The sequence below is a fragment of the Amblyraja radiata genome, chromosome 5 (assembly GCF_010909765.2).
Source record: "Amblyraja radiata isolate CabotCenter1 chromosome 5, sAmbRad1.1.pri, whole genome shotgun sequence".
Taxonomy (NCBI): domain Eukaryota; kingdom Metazoa; phylum Chordata; class Chondrichthyes; order Rajiformes; family Rajidae; genus Amblyraja; species Amblyraja radiata.
In genome coordinates, this window is record NC_045960.1 from 42,766,956 (window position 1) to 42,792,751 (window position 25,796).

At 41.4% G+C, this 25,796-nt stretch overlaps 1 protein-coding gene across 4 annotated transcripts in view; it reads left to right on the forward strand.

The window, feature by feature from the left end:
* Positions 1 to 24,984, forward strand: part of kcnk3 (potassium two pore domain channel subfamily K member 3) — an 85,341-nt gene extending 60,357 nt beyond the window's left edge. Inside the window, exons 2-3 of one of the 4 annotated variants that reach the window (XR_004412024.1) lie at positions 17,190 to 19,322; positions 23,596 to 23,658. Coding sequence is in view for 3 of the 4 variants with exons in the window: in XM_033021080.1 (XP_032876971.1) it covers positions 17,190 to 18,034 (845 nt within the window). In the remaining variant the exon portion in view is untranslated. Of the gene's footprint in view, positions 1 to 17,189; positions 23,569 to 23,595 lie in introns of those variants that run through there. The other 3 variants (XM_033021082.1, XM_033021081.1, XM_033021080.1) reach the window with 3 other exon arrangements.
* The last annotated feature ends 812 nt before the right edge of the window (positions 24,985 to 25,796 follow it).

Below are 25,796 nucleotides of genomic sequence, written 5' to 3' on the forward strand. Positions count from 1 at the left end.
TGTACAGATCCATAAATCTTGGAAAATGACACAGCATGTTAGGAGGTTGATAGGTAAAGAATATAAATTCCTGGACTTCATAACCATGCTTCTAGATTACAACACAAATAAAATTATTGTATAAGTCCAGGGCTTTCAGAAAGAAAATAGAAAGTTGCTAGGGTGAATATAATTTCCAGGGAATGAATAGAGAATAGGACTTACTGGATTACTTAATAAAGAGTAAACTAATGGGCCATTTAAGCATCTTCCATGTTTTAATAAATTTGTGATTCTTGCCCTGTGTTGTAACTTCAATGGGTTGGAATCTCACCTTTGGCTACATCTGGCGTGGGTCCTTCCACATTCAGCATTGAATTAAGGTTGTTTTCTAACTTAAAAAAAAACCAAAAGTGCTGGAGGAACTTAGTGGGTCAGGCAGCTTCTGTGGAGGGAATGGACAGATGATATTTTGGGTCGGGACACTTCTTCAGACTGATGGGGTAGGGGGGGAAACCTGTAAATGAGAGGTGGGGATGGGGAAACCCTGGCAAGTGGTATCTGGGTATTGGCAGGCCAATAGTTTAATCCTATCAGAATGAGTGTACCTTTCTTATATTTGACCCCATATTGCCTCAGTAGATGCAACATTTCCATGACTTTTACCTCCCTCTTTATTTAGTTTAGTTTAGTTATTATTATTGTCATGTGTACCTAGGTACAGTGAAAAGCTTTTTTTTGCATGCTACCTAGTCAAAGAAAAGGCTATATATGATTACAAACGAGACATCAACAGTGTAAAGGATAGAGGGTACAACATTTAGTGCAAGATAAAAACTAATTCATGATAGTTTAAAGGTCTCCAATGAAGTAGATGGGAGGTTAGGAACGCACGCTGGCTGATGAGAGGACCATTAACCCTGAAATGTTGAGCTGCCAGTCCTGTCCCTCTCGCAATCATGTCTCTGTAATAGCTCCACAACATGATAGTTCCATGCATTGGTCTGGTTCTAAGCTAATCTGTTTTACCCTTATACTTATTGCAATGAAAGAAACACACTTGAGCATGTTAATCTCTCCATGTTCATTAACCTGTCCTTGCCTGTCCTTCCTTTCAGAACCACTAACTTCCCATCAGTCTCTATGCTTGCTGACCTGCTGCTCTGATTCCCACCCCACCTCCACCCAAGTTTAAACCTGCCTGAGTAGCACTAGGAAACCTCCCTTTGATGATATTGGTCCTCCTCCAGTCCTGGTGCAACCGTTTCTCTTGTACAGATCCCATCTGACCTGGAGGAGAGCCTGTTGATCCCTATATTTGAAGCACCCTCCTGCACCAGCTCCTTAGCCATATATTGAACTGCACTGTCTTTCTAAGTCTTTCCTTACTCACTGTTGGCAGGGGTAGTAATCCTAAAATAGCAACCTGTTTTTTTTTTAACCTATTACCTAACTCTAAATCCCCTTTGCAGGACCTCATCTCCCTTCCTACTGATATCATTAATATCAATATGAACCTCAACCTTTGGCTGTTCACGCTCTCCTCTCAGAATGCGGGGTGCGCAGTGGGGTTGCCGCCTTACAGACCAGAGATTAGGATTTAATCCTGACTACAGGACCTGTCTGTATGGAGTTTGTACATACGTTTTCGCTGTGACCATGTGGCATTTCTCCAGGTGCTGTGGTTTCCACCCATATTCGAAAGACAATAAGGCTTGTAGGTTAATTGGCTTAGAAACATAGAAGCATAGAAAATAGGTGCGAGAGTAGACCACCAGGTCCGTCGAGCCCGCACCGCCATTCGCTCATGGCTGAACACTAAACAGACACACTTACCCACAAACAGTAGACACAAGACACAGAACACAAGACACTACCCTCCCCTTTATACCGCTATCACCCCTCTCCACCCCAAGAACCTCGTGATCTCCTGGGGGAGGCAAAAAAACGGATAAAAACCCAGGTCCAATTCGGGAAAAAAATCCGGGAAATTCCTCTCCGACCCCAATCCAGGCGATCGACACTTGTCCAGGAGATCACTCAGGTCTTACTATACTAACCATACCTAGGTCCATATCCCTGCCCTCTCCCCGTAGCCCCTTATCCCCTTGGCAGCTAAAAAACCATCTATTTTAGTCTTAAATATATTTAACGTTTCTGCTTCCACTGCTCCCTGGGGCAGTGAATTCCATAAACTAACCACCCTCTGGGTGAAGAAGTTCTTCCTCATCTCAGTTTTAAAAGAGCCCCCCCTTATTCTGCAACTATGTCCCCTAGTTCTAGTTTCCCCGATCATTGGGAACATCCTCGGTGCATCCACCCGATCAAGGCCCCTCACGATCTTATATGTTTCAATGAGATCGCCTCTCATTCTTCTAAACTCCAAAGAGTAGAGTTCCAGCCTACTTAACCTTTCCTCATATATCAATCCCCTCATTGCAGGAATTAATCTTGTAAACATTAACACCCGGCTTATGTAAATTATCCCTAGTGTGTAGGATAGAACTAGTGTACGAGTGATCATTGGTCGGCGTGGACTTGGTGGGCAGAGGGCCTGTTTCCACGCGGCATTCTAAAGTAAACTGAAACTAAAGAATGTCCTGTACCCGCTCGAAGACATCCTTGACCCTGGATTAGGGGAGCAACACGTCATCCTGTAGTTTTCCTTGCATAGAAACATGGAATGGAACGGAATGGAATACTTTATTGTCACATGTGACAAGGCACAGTGAAATTCTTTGCATGCATACCTAACGTATACAAATAGCAGTCAACTATGGGGCTGACAAAGTTACAAAGTATGCCTGCTTCTCCTTTGTTCCTCCCCCCTCCCCCACAGCGGTTCCCCCACGCCCGGTCCCCATTGTCCATTGTTCGTCCCCCTCCCCCACAGCGGTTCCCCCATGCTGGGTCCTCCATTGTTCTTCCCCTCCCCCACAGCGGTTCCCCCATGCCTGGTCCCCATTGTCCATTGTTCTTCCCCTCCCCCACAGCGGTTCCCCCATGCTGGGTCCTCCATTGTTCTTCCCCTCCCCCACAGCGGTTCCCCCATGCCTGGTCCCCATTGTCCATTGTTCTTCCCCTCCCCCACAGCGGTTCCCCCATGCTGGGTCCTCCACTGTTCTTCCCCTCCCCCCTCACGGCGGTTGCTCCGCACAGCCGCCCTACAACCTTGACTATAGTGTGCGTGATCACTATTACTCGCCTAGACTTAGCGGTACTGTGCTGTTTAACAGAGCCTTATGTGGTGCTGCTGTTCTGGCTGTTTCCACTCTTTTCCCCTGAGAGGCCATCACACCCAACAGTACAGAAAATGGTATGCTTATGTGAGGGGGAGATAGTCACAGGAGACTCTTACACTACCCGCGTCCCTCCTGGTGGTCAGCCATCATCACATGAGCCTTTGATGTGGTCATCTTTCTGAAACGATAGTGTCTAATCCCCACTGCCACCTGCACACTCCTCAGCGTGTCCAACGTTGCTCCAACAAATCCATGCAGTCTAAGAGGAGCTGCAGCTGGACGCACTTCCTGTAGACACTAGTATCAGAGACACATGACTGCTCCCTGATTTCCCACATCTGACAGAAGGAGCATATCACTCCACAGACTGCCATAACCGCCCCCTTAATACACATTTAAAAACTTCATCTTTAGATAACTCTTCCCTTTTGTAATAGAACTGGCCATTCTTACCTGCCTTCAATTTGGCTCAGTTCGTCTTTAAGTTTAGAGATACAGTGTGGAAACAAGCCGGTCGGCCTATCGAGTCCACACCGACCAACGGTCACCCATTATCCCAGTTTTGCATCCTACAAAGTCAGGGGAATTTATGGAAGCCAATCCCACAACCCTGCATGTCTGAAATGTGAGAGGAAACCGGAGCACCCGGAGAAAACCCATGCTCGTCACAGGGAGAACGTACAAACTCTGTACAATATTCCATTAGTGTTGTTTGGCCTGCTGAATCTCCTACAGCCTTGCTATTAGCAACATGTTACACAGAAAAATAAGCACAAGCTCGTCTTACTTGCTGTTCCTAAGCTACATTAACTCATTTGGACTAAACCTATCAGAAATATTTTCTTTACTCTACCCATCCCTCCCCCACCTTTTCAGCTACTGAAAACAAATGTGTTTTTTCTCCCTTTCTCAGCTTGGATGAAAAGTCTCTGACATGGTTAAGTGTTTCTCTTTCCACAGATGTTGCCTGATATGCTGAATCATTCTGGGTTATTTTATTTTATTAAAGGCAAAGCTGGTGCTGCCTGGTGAACTGCCACCTACCTTGCAGAATGCGAATGGCAGATCTCTGAACTCTTCCCCATACTTCTCGATCGCACCACTAAACATCACACTGCTGGTCTCATTCACTCTGAATGGGGGACGACAGATAGCACAATGGGCTAAGTGTTCGGCTGGCAACCGGAAGGTAGCTGGTTCGAATCCCGCTTGGAGTGCATACTGTCGTTGTGTCCTTGGGCAAGACACTTCACCCACCTTTGCCTGTGTGTGTCCTTGGGCAAGACACTTCACCCACCTTTGCCTGTGTGTGTGGATGTAATTATGTGAAGCACTTTGGGGTCAATGCAAGTTGACTAAAAATGTGCTATATAAATAAAGACATTTAATTTAATTTGAACATCTTCCCTCCAAAGCCTCCAAGGTCAAAACCACACGCAGCTTAGTTCCACATCTTCCCCCCACCACTGAGGATGAGGGTAAAAGTCCACAATAGCCGTCGTGCTAAACCATTTTGTCCCAAGCAATGTACTCAACATGATTGCTAAATATCTCGATCCCTCCAACCCTCACCAAAACAAGTACTTGAAGACCCATTATGCGCAGTATCATGAATCTGGTACTGGAAGACATTGGATAGGTTTTTTGACATACACGGATGTGATGGGTGCAATGAAATTTAAGTAGTTCTATGACACAAGGGCACATGTGTCTATTCTACTGGGAGTCTCAGATCAAGATCGGTCATTGGCAGAAAGGCTTAATCCTATGTATAGCTACTTCTTGACTATGGGACATCTCCCCCAGTTCAAACCCAGATCTCCAGAGCCTCCAGGTTGTGACTTTCTGGATTCACAGGACTGAATGTTCCTTTATCCCTTCAGAATCCAGTGTCAAGGTTATTGGTAGCATGTTTTATTTTTATAATGTCGCATCGTAGAAGCTTGGAGCAATCGAGTGAGTTGCTGAATCATTTTAGAGGACAGTTTGGATTCAATCACATTGCCATAGCTCTGGAATCACACAAAGGCCAGTCTGCGTAGCTGTGACAGGTTCCATTATTTAAAAAGAATTACTGAACCAGATTGTTTTTTGTTTATCACAAGCATTACTGATGCAAGCTTTTTATTCCAAATCATTAACTGAACAAATTTCCCATCTGTCATGGTCAGATTTGAACCATATCACCAATCATGACTCTAAACCCATGGATTACCATTCCAGTAACCTAATTACTATGTTGCTGTACATTTGCTTTCAATATTTAACTGTCTTCATCCATTAGTATCATTTCAGTTTATCTGCTCAGCATTGTGCTTCCTTTTATTTATTCTTTAACGTGTATAATATGTGAAATATATGACAATGCTGGCCTGGTGCGAAATATATGACAATGCTGTCCTGGTATTTTATGGGAAAAAAGGCAATCCTACACATCTGTTTACCTCCTGCACAGAATCTCAGATATTTATATAATCCTGAGGAAGACTTCCTCAAATTTCAGTGAGTTGTTTTGAGATTTTGTAGGTAATATTGTGCCATTAAAAAAAAAAACAGTTCTGTAATATAAAAGGCTGAAGTTTATTACTGGGTAGTCTGGTGAAGCCTTAATCACATCCTGCCATAAAGCACTGGGGTTATGTCAGCATCAGTTCTGTTCCATTTCCTTGGCAACTACATAATGGTTCAAAGTAGAGTAAATCAAATACACACAATAAGTTAAAATACATCATATATTGTAGAGAATAGCAAATTGTCTGTAGATGGCATTGGGAACAATTTATCTCACAGTGTTTGTTGGATAATGTAAAGCCACAAAACATTTACAGTCTATTGATGACATCATCAGAACCATCTAATTGAATTACTGCTGCCTTCCAACTTACTGCCAGCTGTCTATTCTATAAATAATGTAACACTTGAAGGGGAATTGGCAGTATATGTATTCATCATGCACATATTCTCTATTTTAACATGTAAAGATGCCGGTAAATTATTTTAGCCAGAAAATTGTTGATCATGTATTTCAATACTACCATGTTTGCCAATTTAAATTCACAGGATATTAGTGGAGCCACTGATTTATTTTATTATTAGATTCCCTTTACCTTTGCTTAGCAACAGTAACTGTATTAACAAATTATGGTTCAACGTAGAACAATGTCCCAAGGCACTTCGCAGAAACATAATATGACAGAAATTGACATGGAGTGCAGAAGGGGATGTCAGGGACGATTAGAAGCTTTGCTAACACAAGAGAGTGTTTAGAGGAAAGTCAAAGAACAGAAAGAAACAGAATGGATTATGGAGAGAGTTGCAGGATTTAAGGTTTAGAGATAATTGCCACTGCTGTTAGGATGAAGGGAATGAGAGCCAACAGAAAACAGAGATGAAGGAATCAACAGTTTTCAAACAGCTATAAGGCAAAATAAGGTTATAGGGATAGGGCAGATTATACAATGGTAAGAATTTAGTATTTGAGGCACTGATGCAGTGAGCAAATGTGAACCAACTAGAGATGAGAGATGAACTACTTGCGTTAGCATAATATACGGCAGCAGAATTTTGAAGAATTAGAAAATGAATGTACTCGAATTTAAGTCTGTCTGCTAATGTCAGGGTACGTTAATCACATAAGAATACACATACAAGCATGAACATTTTCAATGTTTGAAAACAATGGCAGGGAATGTGTGAGGCCCTAGACCTGCTGCTTCCTCCATTAGCCAGTATTTGGAGCAATGCTTATGGTTAATAGAGGGTTGGAGAATAGAAAATCAGTCCGAATATTGGAATAGGTGAATTAAGAAATGATGTAGGCATGTACGAAAAGGATTTAGCAGAAGATGGGCTGAGATAAGGTAGAAGCATGTTACATTACATAGGTGGAAATTACTGTTCTTTGTAATGGAACATACATGGGATCAAATGAGATTCAAGGTTACAAATAATATTGACCTCCTCTCCTCCCTCCAGGTGCTGCTTGACCAATTGAGTTCCTCTAGCAGATAGTTTGTGGCATCTGCAGTCTTGTGCATTTTCTTCCAAATAATATTTTGAATGAATGACATTTCTTATGGAATGGGGTGAATTGGTATTGTGGACATTGGGTTCATGATGGGTGTCAAGGACTATGTCTTTGTTTACTAAAGTTTAACAAATAAATAACAGCTCATCAACTAGTGTGAACACATAAAGTCAGTGAGAGGATTATGAGAAGGACACCAGGGAGGAACTGGGTGTTATCATTGTACAATAGTACATGACCCCTTGTCTTTGGCAACAAATGGCATCCAAGGAATCATTAGGATGCAATGCTATTCCTGCTCAGTACAAAATAAACCACAGTTTTGATTACTTATGGGCCTGTCCCACTTAGGCGATTTTTCAGCAGACTGCCGGCGACTGTCAAGTTGACGGCAGTCGTCTGAATAACCAGGAACTGGAATGGCGACTGTCAGAGTGGAACACCCACACACAAACACATCACAAAGGCGGGGGCCAGGGCAGGAGGGGGGAGCGCTGTTTGAAATTCACATGATGCAAAGCCAAGGTGATACAGACACACACCGCGATGAACAGGAAGGTTGGTGCTGTAATTAAGACAGCTAGCACAGTGTACGGTAAGTCCTTTAAAAGAGGGGGGGGGGGGAGAAGAGGGGAGAAGGAGTGGAGACAACTTTTAAGAAGCCAGACAACTTTTAATAAGCCAGAGATACATGGCTGTGAAGTTTGGCGGACATTTAACATTACCAGTTGGTTATCCTTGGTTCTGAAAACTACTGCTTACGTTTTTTTTCCCCAATGAGCCAATAAAATTCACTGGTCAGCACCGGCTACAACCTACGAGAACCTAAGAGAACCTTCAACTTCCTGGCAACCCACTAGGACCACCTGGCGACCCACATACGGCACGAGAATTCTCGCTACTCTCTATGGCGGCTTCATTCTGGTTGCCGCTAATTTTTCAGCATGTTGAAAAATTCTCGGCAACCATAATGAGGCCGTGACTAGTTCGCAGAATGTGGGAACTCCTTACGACCATGAAGGTGACTCCCTGGCAACCATCCACAAACATTTGGCGACCATGTGGCGACTGCATAGTCTTCTGCAGTCGCCTAAAAAATCGCCTAAGTGGGATAGGCCCATTAGTGTGTGTTCTTAGCCTCTTTAAGTGTCACTTACGAACATACTAACCATGCCTTGTAAACTCTCATCCAAATCATTGGCATAGACCAAAGTCTTCTTCACCGCCCTACTATTCAGTGAATGATATACCTGTACTCCTAGATCCCTGTACTCTATCATTAATTGCGAAGGTCCTGCCCTGGTTATACTTCCCAAAGTGCAACATCTGACCCTTGTCAGAATTAAACCATTAGCGATTTCTCACACACGTGCCCAGCTGATAAAGATCCTTCTGTAAAGATTGATAACCATCTTCACTGTCTACGATATAACCTATTTTAGTGTCATTTGCAAATTTACTAACCCTGCCCTCTACATTCTCATCCATATCGTTGATGTAAATGACAAACAGCAGTGGGGCCCTGCAGCGATCCTAAGGGGCCTGTCCCACTTGGCCGTCATTTACGCGACAGGCCGGAAGTGACTGATGCGCGACAGTCGCGCGCGTAATCATGCATCCGCACAGCCGTCTGGAGCGTGTGACGTCATTTGAAGATAAACACACAATGTAGGAGTAACTCTGCGGGACCGGCAGCATCTCTGGAGAGAAGGAATGGATGATGCTTCGGGTCGAGACTCTTCTCCAGTCTGACCCGAAACGTCACCCATTGCTTCTCTCCAGAGATGCTGCCGATGCCGCTGAGTTACTCCTGCATTTTGTGTCTATCTCCAATCGTCTTGGCCCCGCTCTGGAAGTAGGAGTGGGGGCGGATCCGGACCCGCAACGGCCGTGAGCCCCAGGCCGAGCTCGGCAATCGCTTGCCTGCTTCTGCTACTGTAGGAAGTGAGACGTTGCGCCGTGCCAGGGTGTCCCACTTCGCCGTCATTTACGCGACAGGCCGGTGGCGCGCAAAGATTTTGTGCAGAATGAAATCCTGGAGCGTTGCGCGATACCGCGTGCAACTCTACACTCATCCACGCCACTCCATGCACCCGTCCCGCGCTACCCACACGCTACCAGGTCGCGTAAATAGCTCGCAAATGACGGCCAAGTAGGACAGGCCCTTAAGGCAGCATCGATCCCTGAGGCACTCCGCTAATCACAGGGCTCCAATTTCTCTCATCGTCCATGGTTCCTTAATCCTACCTGCCTTACCCTTCACCTGGGTGGCATGGTGGGCGGCGCGACTTTCGTCAGCAGCGGCCTCTGCAGTCCGTCTGCGTTTTTATTATTTTATGTCTATGTTTTTATGTAGTTTTTGTTATTTTTTGTTGGGGTATGTGTGGGGCGGGGGGGTGGGGGTAACTTTTAAATCTCTCCCTGCACGGGAGACCCGACCTTTTCTTTGTCGGGTCTCAGTTGTCGTTGGGGCTGTAACGAGGAGCGGCCTCCAACAGGAAGACCGGGGGCTGTGGTGCCGACTACTCACCTCACCGTCGCGGAGCTGACCGAGTCCAGAGCGGGTGGAGCTGTGGTGGACGCTGCTGCGGCCCGACCTCCGGAGATTCGGTGGCTGCAACTGCGGGTTTGGTGGACGGCGGCACCGGGAGCCCGCGGGTCCCTGCTGGGAGACCGCTTTTCAGGGCTTCCGCAACGGCGACTTCTCCCGCCCGAGTTGCGGGGTTGAAGAGCTCCTGGAGCGGGGCCTTACACCATCGCCCCACGCGGCTTGGAATGGCCGCGGGACTATGCGAGCGCACGCCGGGGGCTCTAACATCAAGAACCCGGTGTGCGACCTTGCATCACCCGGCGTGGCTTTAATGGCCGCGGGACAATCGCCATCGCCCGCCGGGGGCTTTGACTTTGACTCTGACATCGGGGGGGAGAGTGCAGTGCAGAGATAAGTTTTTTTTTGGCCTTCCATCACAGCAATGTGATGGATGTTTATGTAAATTATGTTGTGTCTTGGGTCTATTTGTTTGTAATGTATGGCTGCAGAAACGACATTTCGTTTGGACCTCAAGGGGTCCAAATGACAATAAATTGAATTGTATGGTGCAGCGGTAGAGTTGTTGCCTTACAGCACCAGAGACCCGGGTTAGATCCAGACTATAGGTGCTGTCTGTGCGGAGTTTGTACTTTTTCGCTGGAGGAGGCCCAGGACAGAAAAGTGTGAGAATGGGAAATGGAGCTAAAATGGTTAGCAACCATTATGTCGACGATTATGTACCAATTTGTGCTAATCCCATTTGCTAGACTTCTAGGCACTCAAATCATTGAGTTAACAGGCCTGCAGCTTTCAACAACTTGCAAACACGAGTGCTTGTCTGTAATTTCACCGCCTTCCTCCCTGATTTTTCTGATTACAGTATCTGTCTATCATTACAAAGATTACAAAGTCTGGGAAGTATTCATTTTGAGACTTTAAGTTACATCCTCCGGATCCATACACAATTGTTCTTTTTCCTTAATAGGCCCTACACTTTCTCCGAGAACCTTCATGACAATCTTTGCACTCTTCATTTTATTTTAAGTAAAGTTCTTCACATATGATACAAATGCAATGATGGTGTGTACGCGACTTTTAGATAGGCATATGGATATGCAGGGAGTGGAGGGATTCTGAGCATTGCAGGCAGATGAGATTAGTTTATCTTGGCATCATGTTTGGCACACATATTGTGGCTGAAGGGCCTGTTCATGTGCTGTACCTTTCTATGTATACTTATACATAAGTATCAGGCCAACACTTTTTTAGTCACCTATTCCTGTCTTATGGTTCCTTATTTAATTCTATCCAGCCCTTAATATCCCTTGAATTCCAGTTCTTAAAGGGCCTATCCCACTGTACGAGGTAATTCAAGAGTTCTCCCGAGTTTCCCCTGATTCGAACTCGGAGAATTACGGTAATAACCGGTCGTAGGTACTCGGGGCTCTCGTGGACATTTTTGCAACATGTTGAAAAAACCTCACGAGCTTACCGCATTTCCCGAGTACCTGCCGATAGCGTTACGAGCCACTAAGAGACGTCTGAGCTCCGACGTACCCACTACGTACATTCTACGTACTTACCACGAGTTTGATTTTTTTTAAACTCGGGAGAGTTCTTGGGTAAACTCGTACAGTGGGACAGGCCCTTTAGATTTATTGCCCTTATTTTCAATCTTGTGAACACATTGGCCTTGAACTCCCACAGTTTCACCTTTCAATGACTTCTCATATCCAAGTAGCTGCTCTTGACCTATTATGGCTATTTCGTGGTATTTATATTGCCCTTCCACCAGGTCAGGACCTTAATTCCCAGATCAATTTTATCTTTTTCTATATATATATAAAAACGTGCAGTAACATCACAGTCGCTCTCTCCAAACTGATTTCTTCACCGATGCACCAGCCACTTGCTTGGCTGCATTTGCTAAGATTCAGAACAATAGTTCAGGAGTCAGGCTATCTTAGTGTTGGTTCAGAATACCCTCCTGGATGTATTCTGATAATTACATCTCCTCTACACTTTTCACACGAAGGCGATCCAAGATAATGTTGGGGAATTTAATATCCCCTACTATTATCAACTTCTTACTCCAACGCATCACAGGGATTTGCCAACAAATTTGCTTCTCTGTTTCCTTCTGATTGTTGGGAGGCTTTAGTAAACCCACGGCAAGATAATCATTTTACTTGTTTCTAAACTATACTAATTTTGCATCATCTGAAGAGCCTTCAAATTATCTTCCCTCAGGACTGCAGGAATGGTCTCCTTAATCACTTTTGTCAACTAGTCCTTTGAATGGCCCCCTTTCATAACTGAATATTCTATATTCTGGAAGGTTGAGTGCCCCATCCTCTGGAACTCTCTGCCACAGAAGGTAGTTGAGGCCAGTTCATTGACTATATTTAAGAGGGAGTTAGATGTGGCCCTTGTGGCTAAAGGGATCAGGGGGTATGGAGAGAAGGCAGGTACAGGATACTGAGTTGGATGATCAGCCATGATCATATTGAATGGCGGTGCAGGCTCGAAGGGTCGAATGGCCTACTCCTGCACCTATTTTCTATGTTTCTATCCTGTCCTCTCAACTATGTCTGTGATAATTATAGTGTATACTCATGCGTTAATTAAGGGCCTCAGTTGATCTGCCTTACTTGCATTACAGCAGATGAAATTTAACCTTGTATTCTTCCAACATTCTTTCTAATGCCTTCATACATCTTGCATGCTGGGCTGACGGATTTTTTTCTATAGTTGATTGCACCTCTTCCCCAAAAATGTACATCCACTCTATGGTCAAAATTAATTGCAACTTGTCACAAAGGCCCCTCCAAGAATGTGTAGGAAAGAACTGCAGATGCTGATTTAAATCGAAGATAGACACAAAATGCTGGAGTAACTCAGTGGGACAGGCAGCATCTCTGGAGAGAAAGAATGGGTGATGTTTGGGGTCAAGACCCTTCAGTCTGAATGTTGCGTGTCCCGCTGAGTTACTCCAGCATTTTGTGTCTATCTCCCTTCAAGAATGTTCTCCCATTCCAGTTCAAGCGCAACTCTCCAGAGGTTCCATCTTCACTAAAAACAGTCCTAGTGAAACTCTCCCTCCTTCATCAACTCTTGGGCCACACATTCATCTGATCTGTCCTTTATTTTTCTAAACTCACAGACACGAGGTACCAGACTAATCCACAAACTATAACTTAGGATGCGATTTAACTCCCCAAATTCTCGCTGCAGGACATCATCACCATCTTTCTTGGTACCAAGGTGAACTGCAACCTTTGACTGTTTGCCTCCTCCTTTGGAATAATCAGCAACTATTTTGTGATGGTATTGACTTTGTCCTTACAAACAACTCCTTGGCAACTTCCTCTCAGGAAGTTTCCTCTTGGCAACTTCCTGTGTGTAGTCTTGGATGGTTTCTATGGCCACTTACAACAGCAACATATCAACCAATGAGAAATGCAATCCAGGCTCCTCTGACCCGTCTCCCATCAACACAGCATCCATCCATTCATTTGAATTGCAACATTTTCTCATAACTGGAAGAATAATACTTGTATTGAAATAGATCTTCTTAAGCGTTGGCTCACCTGCTGGGCTACACACTGACATCTCCGAAAGGCATCAGTATGGTGTTGTACAGGAACACTAATCAACCATAGTAGGTTGGCCCTTGCAATTGAAGTTCTCAATCTGAAACTTCCACAAACATTGTGAGGGTGACCCACAGAGCTATCTTAAAGGTATCAAAATGCACGGCGCAATTTCTAGTAGTTGAGCAACTGTGGAAAGGTTTGAACCTGTGTCATCAGATAATTAATCCATCCTGCTGAATTATTATCCAGTAACATAACCATGCTATTCGCCAATAGCATAAGATTTTAATTGTGTGCTTGGCATCGTATTATTTATCAGGAAATATATATTTACATGTACTGCTTAAATTGTACTTCCTCAAGAATAAACCAAAAATTGATTTCTGTGATGAATTCCACTGTGGGGAATAGATGATCAGGTTAAATCTAGACTCTTCCAACAATGTGGCTTGACACTATGTCTTAGTGTCATGTTCCTTTCAGCACCTAATAGAAATCTTATGAGCATGGAAAGTATGAAACTCCATTTCAGAATCAGAACCAGAATCACACTTTATACGCCAAGTATGTTTTATAACATACGAGGAATTTCATTGGCCAGGTCAGTCTTACAATTAAAAGCAACAAATCACTCAAAAATACATTTTAACATGAACATCCACCACAGTGACTCACAGTCCTCACTGTGATGGAAGGCGAAATAAAGTTCGCCCTCCCTTATGTTCTTCCTCGGTCGGGGGCCTTGAGCCCTCTATTGATGGGATGGTCTTGACTCCCGTAGCCAGCGGCGTTCGGGCCCTCCACATCGAGGCGATCAGTTCCTGCATCAGGGGAATGTCAGCTCCCCGCGTCGGGCGATCAAACCTCGGGTCGGGGCTGGTCGAGCCTTCCGCGGCGTATGAGCTCCCGACTAGCCTCTCCCGAGACTGCGAGCACTTGTTGGTAAGTCCACGGTGGTCGCGGTGGGAGCGATCCCAGGCAAGCAATCCGCTCCGATGTTAAGTCCGCGCCCCGCGGTGGGGCTCACGACAGTCCGAGGCGGCTCCCTGTTCCATCGATGGTAGGCCGCAGAGCCCGGAGAATGTGATCCGAAAATTGATCACATCTCCGGGGAGGTAAGAACTTGAAAAAAGTTTCCCCCGATCGCCTCCCCCCTCCCCCCCCCCCCACATAAAACAAACCTAAGAACATTAAAACCAACTTTAAACAAACTAAAAAATAACAAAGAGAAAGAAAAAACGAACTGCCGGCAGGGCTGCCATCTCCCCTGGTGGTCTTCCCTAAGCCACTTTCATATAATTTAAAGAACAAGAAAAAGTAAGTTGACATTATATTAACAGTAAATTAACATTTTTCAGTGCAGAAATAAATCTAATGGTCTTTTAAATCAATTATTTTTACTATTCCAAAGGTCACCTTTCTGAGCTATTACACAATACAATTTCCTCCCACACAAATACTTTACGGTAAATAAGATTGATCTGATTAACAACTCTTCTGTTGATACTCTTCCTTCCCCTTTGCTTTCTATTTGTTTTTAATTTGACTATTATATGAAAATATATTACTACGGTCAGCAATGTTGCCCTCAGGTTTTGGCCATTAAAGTTGTTAATCAATATCAATAAAAAAGCCTATCAGAAGAGTGGAAATAAATTAGATGGCAACATGGATTTAATCCTAAAGCAAGAGAACGTTTAAGGAGCCTCTGCTTGTAGAGTTCTTCAGAGATTAGTGGTCCGACTAACTGTAATCTTTTCAATAAGTTCAACAAATGGAAAATAATAGCAAGACCACTGTGACCTTTCAAGCTGTGTCCCATTTCAGCAGAATTTCCTTCTACAAACTGTGAGTCAGAAAATCACCCCACTAACATCAAACAGCTTAAGCAAACCGTACCGCTTCCATTAAACAGCTTTGTCATAGTATCATGGAATCATGCAGCATGGAAACGTTTTATCCGCCTACCTGTCATACCTGACCCAGGTCTTGTTTCTTTTCCTGACCAGAATCTCAATTTCTTGCATCCTTGCTGTTTTTCCCCATTGTGCCATTTTGCATGTGGGCAATATGTTTGATCGAGATCTTTAATCTCTGTAGAGATTCAGATTTTGCAGGATGATTTACCAGATTTAAATGATTTCAACCAACTACAGATGAGGCATTTCACCAGGATATAGGAACAGGAAGATAAGAAAGTTCAAAACAGATGGAAGGAAAGGAGGTAGAAAGGGTTGATGATTATGATGATAAGGATGATAAACAAAGTCAATCAACCTGATATCCCATTGTATCACTTCAAAAGTGAAGGATGAGTAAAAGTTCAAATGGCATAAAATAGGAGGTTATATAGGCTACCAGGGGCTGCAATCTAGCGTGCGGTGCACAGAATCTAGTGGGAGAAATTGCCAATGGAGCAGTGAATTAATCCGGAAGGATCCTGAATGATCCATGCAGGATCTGGTGAGGTCCACAATAGGGGAGGCTAATGGGGATGCACAACAAGATGGTTACTGCATTTTCCAGCCTGCCCTACCAAATGCAAGAGTTGAATCATTAATTTCAGTACTTGTAAACTGCACCCTGTGAAATCAATTTCCTCCTTTTACTGCCTGTTAGAGAACTTACTGACGGAAGTCTTGTCTCATGGAATTCCCCATGTATTTTCCAGTGTTTCTTCGGAAAGAAAATCCTGCTATGTTTTTAATGGCCAGAGCAGCTGGTAGTTCCAAACAAACTGCTGGCAAACAGCAGCTCGAGGATCAACTTAATAAACTCTCAAATTAATATTTGCTTCTTTTATTACATGGACCCTGATGGAACTGGGTAGGTAGTTTAAAAAAAAACTTTTCCCATGACAGACCAGAGCATAGATCTTAATTGAGGAGTACGTTATTTAGAGGAGCTCTGAGGTAGAAACTTTTCACCAAGAGTGTGGTTGCAGTCTGGAATGCACTGCCCAAAGGATGACGGAGGCAGTACACTCTCAACATTCAAGAAACTCAGCATGTCAGGTAGCATTTCTGGAGAACATGGATAGGTGCATTTCAGGTCGGGACCTTATTTCAGAAAACACACTTAAGCCTGAACCCAAAGCATCACCTATCCAGTTTCTCAAGAGACGCTGTCTGACCCGCTGAGTTATTTCCGCCGTGTCTTTTTTTTGTAACATAGCATCTGCAGTTCCTTGTGTCTCCGTAGACAGATACTTGATGGTTAGCATGAACAAGATGGGCCATAGGTTATGTTTCTACTTTGTATGACTCTGAGAATAATTTATTTTTAATCTCTTACCTTACTGGAGATTAATGAGGTTTGCACCAGGTTGTCATATGGATAGATTTGCATATTACTGATCACTCTTCAAAGTTATTGCCTTGGGGAAAAACATATCTGCAGTGTATTGATACTGTTTTACATAATTATCACAACGCTGTCTTTAAATATGAATGTTTCTACCTCTGAATCAAGGTAAATAAAGTTAAATTTAAATATGTTAATCTATTGATGTACTTAAATAGTTCAAGGGCAATTCTTCGAAGTCATATTCTATGTGATCAACAATTTTCTGTTTTCAATTGGTAGCAATTAGTTCATATGCAGTGGTCCCCTGTTTTATACTCCAAATTGATTGTTCAATAAAATTCTAAAAGAAATTTCATATTTGATATTCTTGAAAATAACTATGTGATAAAAATGCAATTGGGTGCCTCAGTGCCAAGATTCCCGACTAATGCAATAGAAGTATTTACTATTGATAATAAATCCCAAAAGGATAACAATTGGAAGTTGATAATGTACTTTCTCTTTGGCAGGATATGGCCACGCTGCGCCGAGCACAGATGGAGGAAAGATTTTCTGCATGTTTTACGCCTTGCTCGGGATTCCACTCACCCTGGTCATGTTTCAGAGCATGGGAGAGAGAATCAATACATTTGTCAAATATCTCCTACACAGAATCAAGAAGTGCCTGAGAATGAAACATACAGAAGTCTCCATGGCAAACATGGTCATCATTGGCTTTTTTTCCTGCATTAGCACCCTATGCATCGGGGCTGCTGCATTCTCATATTATGAGGATTGGACCTTTTTCCATGCATATTACTATTGCTTCATCACACTCACCACCATTGGTTTTGGGGACTATGTGGCCCTGCAGAAACACGATGCTCTTCAAAATAATCCCCACTATGTGGCGTTTAGCTTTGTCTACATTTTGACGGGCCTGACAGTTATTGGAGCTTTCCTCAATCTGGTGGTTCTGAGGTTCATGACGATGAACTCTGAAGATGAAAAACGGGATGCAGAACAGAAAGCCTTGCTCAGAAGAAATGGACAAACTACCATCCGCACAACAGAAACCTCTGGCAACTTCCGGAACATGTACGCAGAAGTTCTTCATTTTCACTCCATGTGTTCATGTCTCTGGTATAAGAGTCGGGAAAAATTGCATTATTCATTACCAATGATAATTCCCAGAGACATATCAACGTCTGACACTTGCATCGAACAGAGCGATGCATCTCCAAATAGGCTTCCAGAGACCTTTACCAATGGGTGTGTGTGTAATCTCCACAGGTCCACCATTAGCTCAGTGTCTACGGGACTTCATAGTTTGTCTGCCCTCAAAGGATATACAAAAAGAAGAAGTTCTGTGTAATAAGGATTCAGTAGATTAATTCTAATGTTAATTAATGGCATTTGAACGATTAACAGTATTTTGGAGTTGATAGGTGAATCGGACCATATTAATATATTGAAAATCAACATCAAATATATTGTAAATCTGTTCAAAAAAATTACTGAAAACACTCAGCAGGTCAGGTAGCATTTTTGGAAAGAGAAACAGTCATTATTTCAGGTCAATTGAAACATGGATTCAATTTTGTTTTCCACACACAGTATGTTACTTGACCTGCTGAGTGTTTCTGGTGATTTCTGGGTTAATATATCATCAGGCAAAAATATCACTTAGTCAAAAATGTGTTGCAAGAAAGTTATGGGAAAGAATTTAGACAAACCACTCAACACACTAATATGAACAGGGGCAGAGCCAGGTTTAAACAATGCACTTGCCCCCAGAAGTGACGCTAGAATGAAATATCACTTAGGATAAACATGGGACGCACAGTCATATATATTTATGTATCCTGATGGGATGAATAACTACCTATAATGCACTGGTGTAATGGTTTCACATTGCTCGAGGTGTTACTTATATTGAGGAATGTTTGCATGCAGTTTGGGATCTGCAAATGTGTCAGCACCGCAGTGGGTGTCACAATCATTGCTCATCACACCAGAGAGTGTGGGCTTGGAGTGAAACTGACATTGAAAAGAAAAGGAGTGGCTGGAGTTGGAATTGAAGGATGGAATCAAGAATGTGAAGCCATCAGTTTGATGCAGAGCTCACTCCCAATGGCTCTGATGGAATGAACTAGAAATCTGACACGGAGCATCATAATTTGCTAGGTGGTCTACCGAATTTCCAAAATACTTGACAAAAAGCTGCACTACTGTAGTAGATGAGATAGATGTGTAAGGTTTGATTAGTAAGGGTGTCAGGGATTATGGGGAGAAGGCAGGACAATGGAAGTAAGAGGGAACAATGGGTCAGCCATGATTGAATGGTGTAGTAGACGATGGGCCGAAAGGCCTAATTCTGCTCTTAGAACTTAACATGATGTACCAGAGACAGGTGTGCAGGTTGAAAAATCAAGGGTCTCGACCCAAAACATCACCCATACCTTCTCTCTAGAGATGCTGCCTGTCCCGCTGAGTTACTCCAGCATTTTGTGTCTACCAATAATATATTTAAATTTGAGTTTTCCACCGCTTTCAGGAAATGATTTGGGGTTTTGAATGCTTCATGCCTTCACCCACCATTTCCTGAAGTCAAGTGATGAATAATGCGGTAGCCCTCCAGGAGGCCATCGTAATTACCTGAGGTAAGCTGCAAGAACAAAACAACCGAATCTCCAATTACAATTCAATGGCAATTCAGAACAGGTCATCTGCTCTCTTGAAATGAGAGCAGAAGCTCATCTTCTTCAAAAAGTTCACAACGTGGAACAAGGTATCTTTCCCACTGGATCAGTAAGGGCCAGATAAAAAGCAACCGAATTTGGTCCCAACTTCTAGTAGTAGTCAATTCTGCAGGTCCTAGATCTGCAAGTACACATCCAAGTACTTTTAAAATGTGAAGGTACACAAAAATGCTGGAGCAACTCAGCGGAGCATCTATGGAGCGAAAGAAATAGGTGACCTTTCGGGCCGAAACCCTTCTTCAGACTGGGTTACTCCAGCATTTTGTGTCTACCAATAATATATTTAAATTTGAGTTTTCCACCTCTTTCAGGAAATGATTTGGGGTTTTGAATGCTTCATGTTACTCCAGCAGTCTGAAGAAGGTTTTCGGCCCGAAACGTCACCTATTTCCTTCGCTCCATAGATGCTGCTGCACCCGCTGAGTTTCTCCAGCATTTTTGTGTACCTTCGATTTTCCAGCATCTGCAGTTCCTTCTTGAACACTTTTAAAATGTGGACTTGTGCTTCTGTGCCTTTATGCTGTGTCCCAGACATTTATTTATCGGGAGGAAATATTTATTTTTTAAACTCTCCTTTAAACATTCTACCTATTACTTAATCACTCTATTTCATCTTTTTTAACCATTAATTTACTTTATCAGCACCTCCCCTAATTTAATACGTCAATTAATTCTCCTCTCCGTTACCTCTCTTCCACTGAAATAACCCCATTTTATCCAGATTTTAATTTTCCAGTCCGGTCAGTTTCCTTGCAAATCTCCCCAACACTCTCCAGTGCAACAAAATCCTCCCTGTAGCATGGTGAGAATAACTGTATGCAGTATTTCCAGTTGCAGTCCAACACCATTCGGTATGGTTGCAGTATAAACTCCCTGCTCTTACATTCTATGCCTCAGCTAATAAAACAAAGCATCATGAATGCATTTTTAACCACTCAATCTAATTGCTCTGCCGCCCCTGTGGATATCTACGATTCCTCTGTTCCTCCGCAAATATAATGATTCTGCCTTTCCCATTGCCAACATTCGAAGAAGAGACACCAATGTCTGTACATCTAGCACCCAGATAAAAAAGTGTAGGGTCTAGCTTTTTTTTTTAGACAAATATTGAAACTGTTACATTACCTGAATACTTATTGGAAATATTAACTAATTTAATAATGATACGTTTGTCTTTTTATAATGTGCACTGCATTGGAAACAATTGGGGACCAGTTGGAAATAGGAAACAAGATTATACAGCCTGCCACATACATAATAAATGTTTTGCTTGCCAAGTTGTGGCTATCCTCTCAAATATTCACTCAAAATGATAACATTGCTGGCAGATTGGTTTAGCCCAATTCAAATCAAAATTAATTACTTTCACTCTTGTACATGATTGAGCACTCCAAGAATAATTTTCCACTATTTTCTGACTGATGCAGCATCCCAGAGCAAATCAGATAAACTCATTCATTTATTAAATCTTCCACTAGGCTTTTTGTTTTAAAAGCCTCTTTAAAGATCTCTTCCATCTGTGGTGCTCATTTCTTAACTACTTGCCGCCAACAGAATATGTAGATTAAATATAAATGGGCGAGATCCATTGTATCAAATAAAATTGCATCTTACATGCTGTCTAACTGCATTGTCAGGTTGAAAGGAATAAAACTGTTCAAAAACTAAGAACTGCAGATAATGAAATCCCATTACCTGTAAAGGTATAAGGCTAATTGCTATTATTGGTGGATGTGTTTTGACTTGCTCAGCACTTTTTTCATTTTATTTTAAATTCCAGATTTTAATTTCATAATAATTTAAAAGTAGTTGATGTAAAGGCATTTGCCATATTATACCATAGTACATCAGGCCAATGACAGTCAGATACACACCAGCAACTCCATATCCTAAAGGCCACAACATTTAGTCTCATTTACTAACTCCATCACAGTACAAGGTCAAAAAAAAGTATTTTCAGTTACTAAAGATAATCAAGTGGAATACTATTTTGTTAAATTGGATGGAACTACTGTAAATAAAAACATATAACATTGATCTGAAATTAAATTTATGGCGACAAGATTTAGAGCAGTATTAATCATACTAGTATTAATCATACTTGCTGATTGTTTTAAAAATGGCGAAACTGCTTTTATCAAAGTGTGGTATCTAACTGATATATATTTAGAAAATTGAGTTGATGGTTCAAATTTTCATTATGAAATGCCCCATTGTATTTTGATTTATTGTCCAGTAGATCAAGCTACAGAAACTAAATCTCCTGAAATTTGCAGTCTCTTGATTTGCATTCGATCCTGCAATTTTTTATAATTCTCAGAAATCTATGGGTAAATGACGACCTTGTCCGATCATGTAATGTGTTATAATGAGTCAGCACACTGATGATAACATATCATTCCCACCATAAACCTGCAAATTAAACAGTGATGAGACATATGCCAAGCTATGCCCTGAAATACAGTCACTGCCCCGAAATGCAAAGTCGTCTTCTGTAACTTACTATTTTTTGACCTTTCTGTCTCTTTACTACAGAAATCTTATATCTAATAATTGAGGCTCTGTAGGTTCTCCAGTCAAACAGCACAACGTCCTTTCACATCAACATAATTCAGAAAGAACTACAAAAGTATAGAAGTATAAATATCCCTCAATGGTTTAAGGCTTTTATGTGAATGATTAGTGATTGACCTAAATCTAATTCAGGATCCCATACTTGCATGTTCTCCATCGCATACAAGGCCATTGACTTAATCTCTGACCTTAAATCTCTATATTAGATTTTATTCCCCCAAGGAAATGTTGTCTGCTTTAAATTGCAATTGTTATTGCATGATTTATCTTGAAAAAATATATATAGGTATACTCTATATGGAGTGATAATGGCAAAAATATTTTATTATTTCAGTTCAAATAAATTAATTTTTTATCCCTTAGCAAATTAAGGTGGTTATGGATATCTGCAATCTAATTTTCCCAATGTATTTTGTTTTACTACACCCTATTTATTTCGACTCCCAACTGTTCAAAGTACTTAGCAGAACTGTGGATTACATTTCCATTTATGCTTAAAGTGATTATAGTCCTGAATATTTTGATACAATGTGATCTCAAGAGTCAATTAATTACTATAACCAAAGAGCATTGTTTGCTAAATTATTATTAAGCATGACTGCTGCTTTAATGCTTAATGTTAATGAATAGTTTGAATTTATTAACTCTAAAATGTAGATAATGCACTCCTGTTCTCTAAGGCTATTGTATGTGACATAATATTTTGAAAAGGGATCTTGACAAAATATGATCTTCTTAACTCAATACTGCTTGGCTTCCAAGGTGCATGCAAGCATTAGCTCAAGTTCTTCCATTCTTACTGGGTCACATTAAACAATGGATTGTAATTTTTTTTTAACTTTAAAATTGCATATAGGAGTTTCCTTTTCAAAATTCAATGCAACATTAAGAAATAAAATATTCTTGCAGCTGCCCAGAAAAAAATGCTTTCAATCCGTAGGACTAAAACTGGACTGATACTGGTATTGATACTGGTTTAATATTGTCACATGTACCAAGATGCAGTGAAAAACTTTGTTTGGCATGCTATCGATGCAAATTATATCATGCACAAGTACATCAGATAGTGCAAAGGAAAAGGTAACAGGGTACAGAATAGAGTATTACAGCTACAGAGAAAATGCAGGTAAAAATAGTGCAAGAGCTGCAAGGAAGTAGATTGGAAGATCGGGAATTCATCCCTTGCATATGAGAGGTCATTCCAGAATCTAATAACAGCAGGAAAGATGCTGCTCTTGAGTTTGGTGGTGCGTGCTTTTAAGCTTATGTATCTTCTTCCTAACAGGAGAGAGGTTGGGTGTTCTTCGATAATGTTGGCTGCTTTCCCAAAACAGCATGGTATAGATTGAGTTGATGGGGGAGGGGGTTGGAGATCAGTTTGTGCGGTGTGTAGCATTCACTATGCATTTACATGCTTCTGTATAACAAACTTAACATTGAAGCATGTATGAAGTGAAATGCGAGTGTCATTGTCACATTTCTTTTTCTGATTAAACCATAAAACGTATGTTGCAGAAAAATGCATATCTCAGAAATTTAATTTTGTATTCAAAATTTGCATGATAATAATGAACCAATTATATTGTGTAATTTATTATAGAGACCAGACTGATGATTCACCTGTCTTTTAGCTGGTATAACTCAGCCAATGAAGACGTCAAGATGTGTTGACTAGGACAGTTGAATAGAAATACATATATTCCATTTCAAGCTACCTGCTGGACACCTGCTGTAAATCTCAGATGTAGATATTATTAAAAAATATAAAGTATTGTGAATAACTTTATAGTTTAATAATCACCACTCAGAGTATATTGATTTTTAAATATGGTTACATGCCAATTGTCATGTCTTCTGTGTCTGACTGTTTTTTATATTTGAATGTATTATTTAAATTATCTTTTAAATTGCCTGTTAATTTATATCAACATTAATTAATGAACTAATCATGCATTTGGTATTTTACGCTCTTTGTAATGCTGAGCTAAGCAGATTTATAACTTCCTTAAAACATCAGAAAGCATAAGATGGAACGATATATGGATCATGTATTTTTGAAAAAGTGTAAGAATGTGTCTAGGATTCAAACTATTATCAGGATGGTTATTATAGAGCTATATTCAATTTAATATCTAAATAATTATAAGATGAATGAAAATTTTATTTATTTGGAATCAATTTGAACTTCTTTCCCAGTTGCCTTTCCTCAGGCATACAGTACATGCATACTTCAGTCCAGCTGTTTGTGTTTAGAAATTCAAAGCAGAGATTTTATTTTAAATTTAACCAAGCACACAGTTGACAAGGAAGACAACATAGCAATTAGATTGAGTTTCAAGCCCAGAACATTGAAGCACGAAGAAAGGACTAAATATAAGGGGAAAGGCAATGCAAGAGAAAATAGTTTAACTATAATGTATGTTACATGTAATTGCTCAAAATATATCCAAAAAAACAAAATAACCATTCATCACCTTCCTGAGCTTGTGTAGGTAACACATGGATTTCTGAGATAATCTTTTGAACGTAGCCTACGGCTAATCTGTGTTGCCAGGGACGTTCTGATACCTGACAGGATTAATCTGGCAGAAGACTACACTTAATTTTAATATTTCAAATATCATGAACAGTGGGCTCCTAAAGTTGCACTCTAGTTTGGAAAGAGATGCACATGAATGGAACCAAAAAACTCCCTTTAAAGTGAATGATTAAACTATACTTGTGGACTGAAGACTTGACCCAACTGATATCCCATAATCATTAGAGGCATCTCACTCCCTCCAAACCTCCTTAGACTAACATTGGCTTACCACTAATTAACTAATTCAATTGTGCCTCACAAATATTATAAAAGAATGCTGATTGACAGCATGTCATATTTTAATGTGTTCAGAGAATAAGGAATAAGCCATTTAAAACAGAGATGAGGAAACGCTTTTTCTCACAGAGAGTGGTGAGTGTAGAATTCTCTGTCACAGAGGGCGGTGGAGGCAGGTTCTCTGGATGCTTTCAAGAGAGAGCTAGATAGGGCTCTTAAAATAGCAGAGTCAGGGGATATGGGGAGAAGGCAGGAATGGGGTACTGATTGTGGATGACCAGCCATGATCACATTGAATGGCAGTGCCGGCTCGAAGGGCCAAATGGCCTACTCCTGCACCTATGGTCTATTGACTTAGTCGTGTGACATAATCCATATGGAATTCATTACTGAATGGTTGAACATAATATTAAAACTCACACATGCCAAATGAACAGTAAGTACGGTAATATTTAGTGTGGATTCATGCCAAAGGAACTAAGGTGGGTGCACAGATTGCATGAATTTTGCATGAATGGTGTTATAAATCTGCATATGGCCTCTGAAACTGCCCTAAAGCATGACTGATTGAAAATCTGTGCAATGACGCACAGTAAACCACAAATGTATTGTGAATACACATTGTATGTTTCTTTATAACTAGGTATGGGATCATCCAAGGTGTAATAATGATAAACAGCAAATGGTACAGACACTTGCATTTCAATGTCAAGATTACTTGAAACACATCAAAGTGCAAGGCATTGGGACCAGAATGAAACAATGAAATTAGTTTTAGGATGTTTAACCAGGCCTATGTGCTGAATAGTAATCTTTTGCACTGTAAATTCTTTATAGTTCTGAGGATGTTCAACAATTAATACACAATGCTCATGTTTGTTGTTGATTATTGAGCTTCTGCATTTCAGTGCACATATCCTATGAAACAACATTATTACACGGTAATAAGTTTTCCTATAGCATCTGTTATTATGGAAAATATT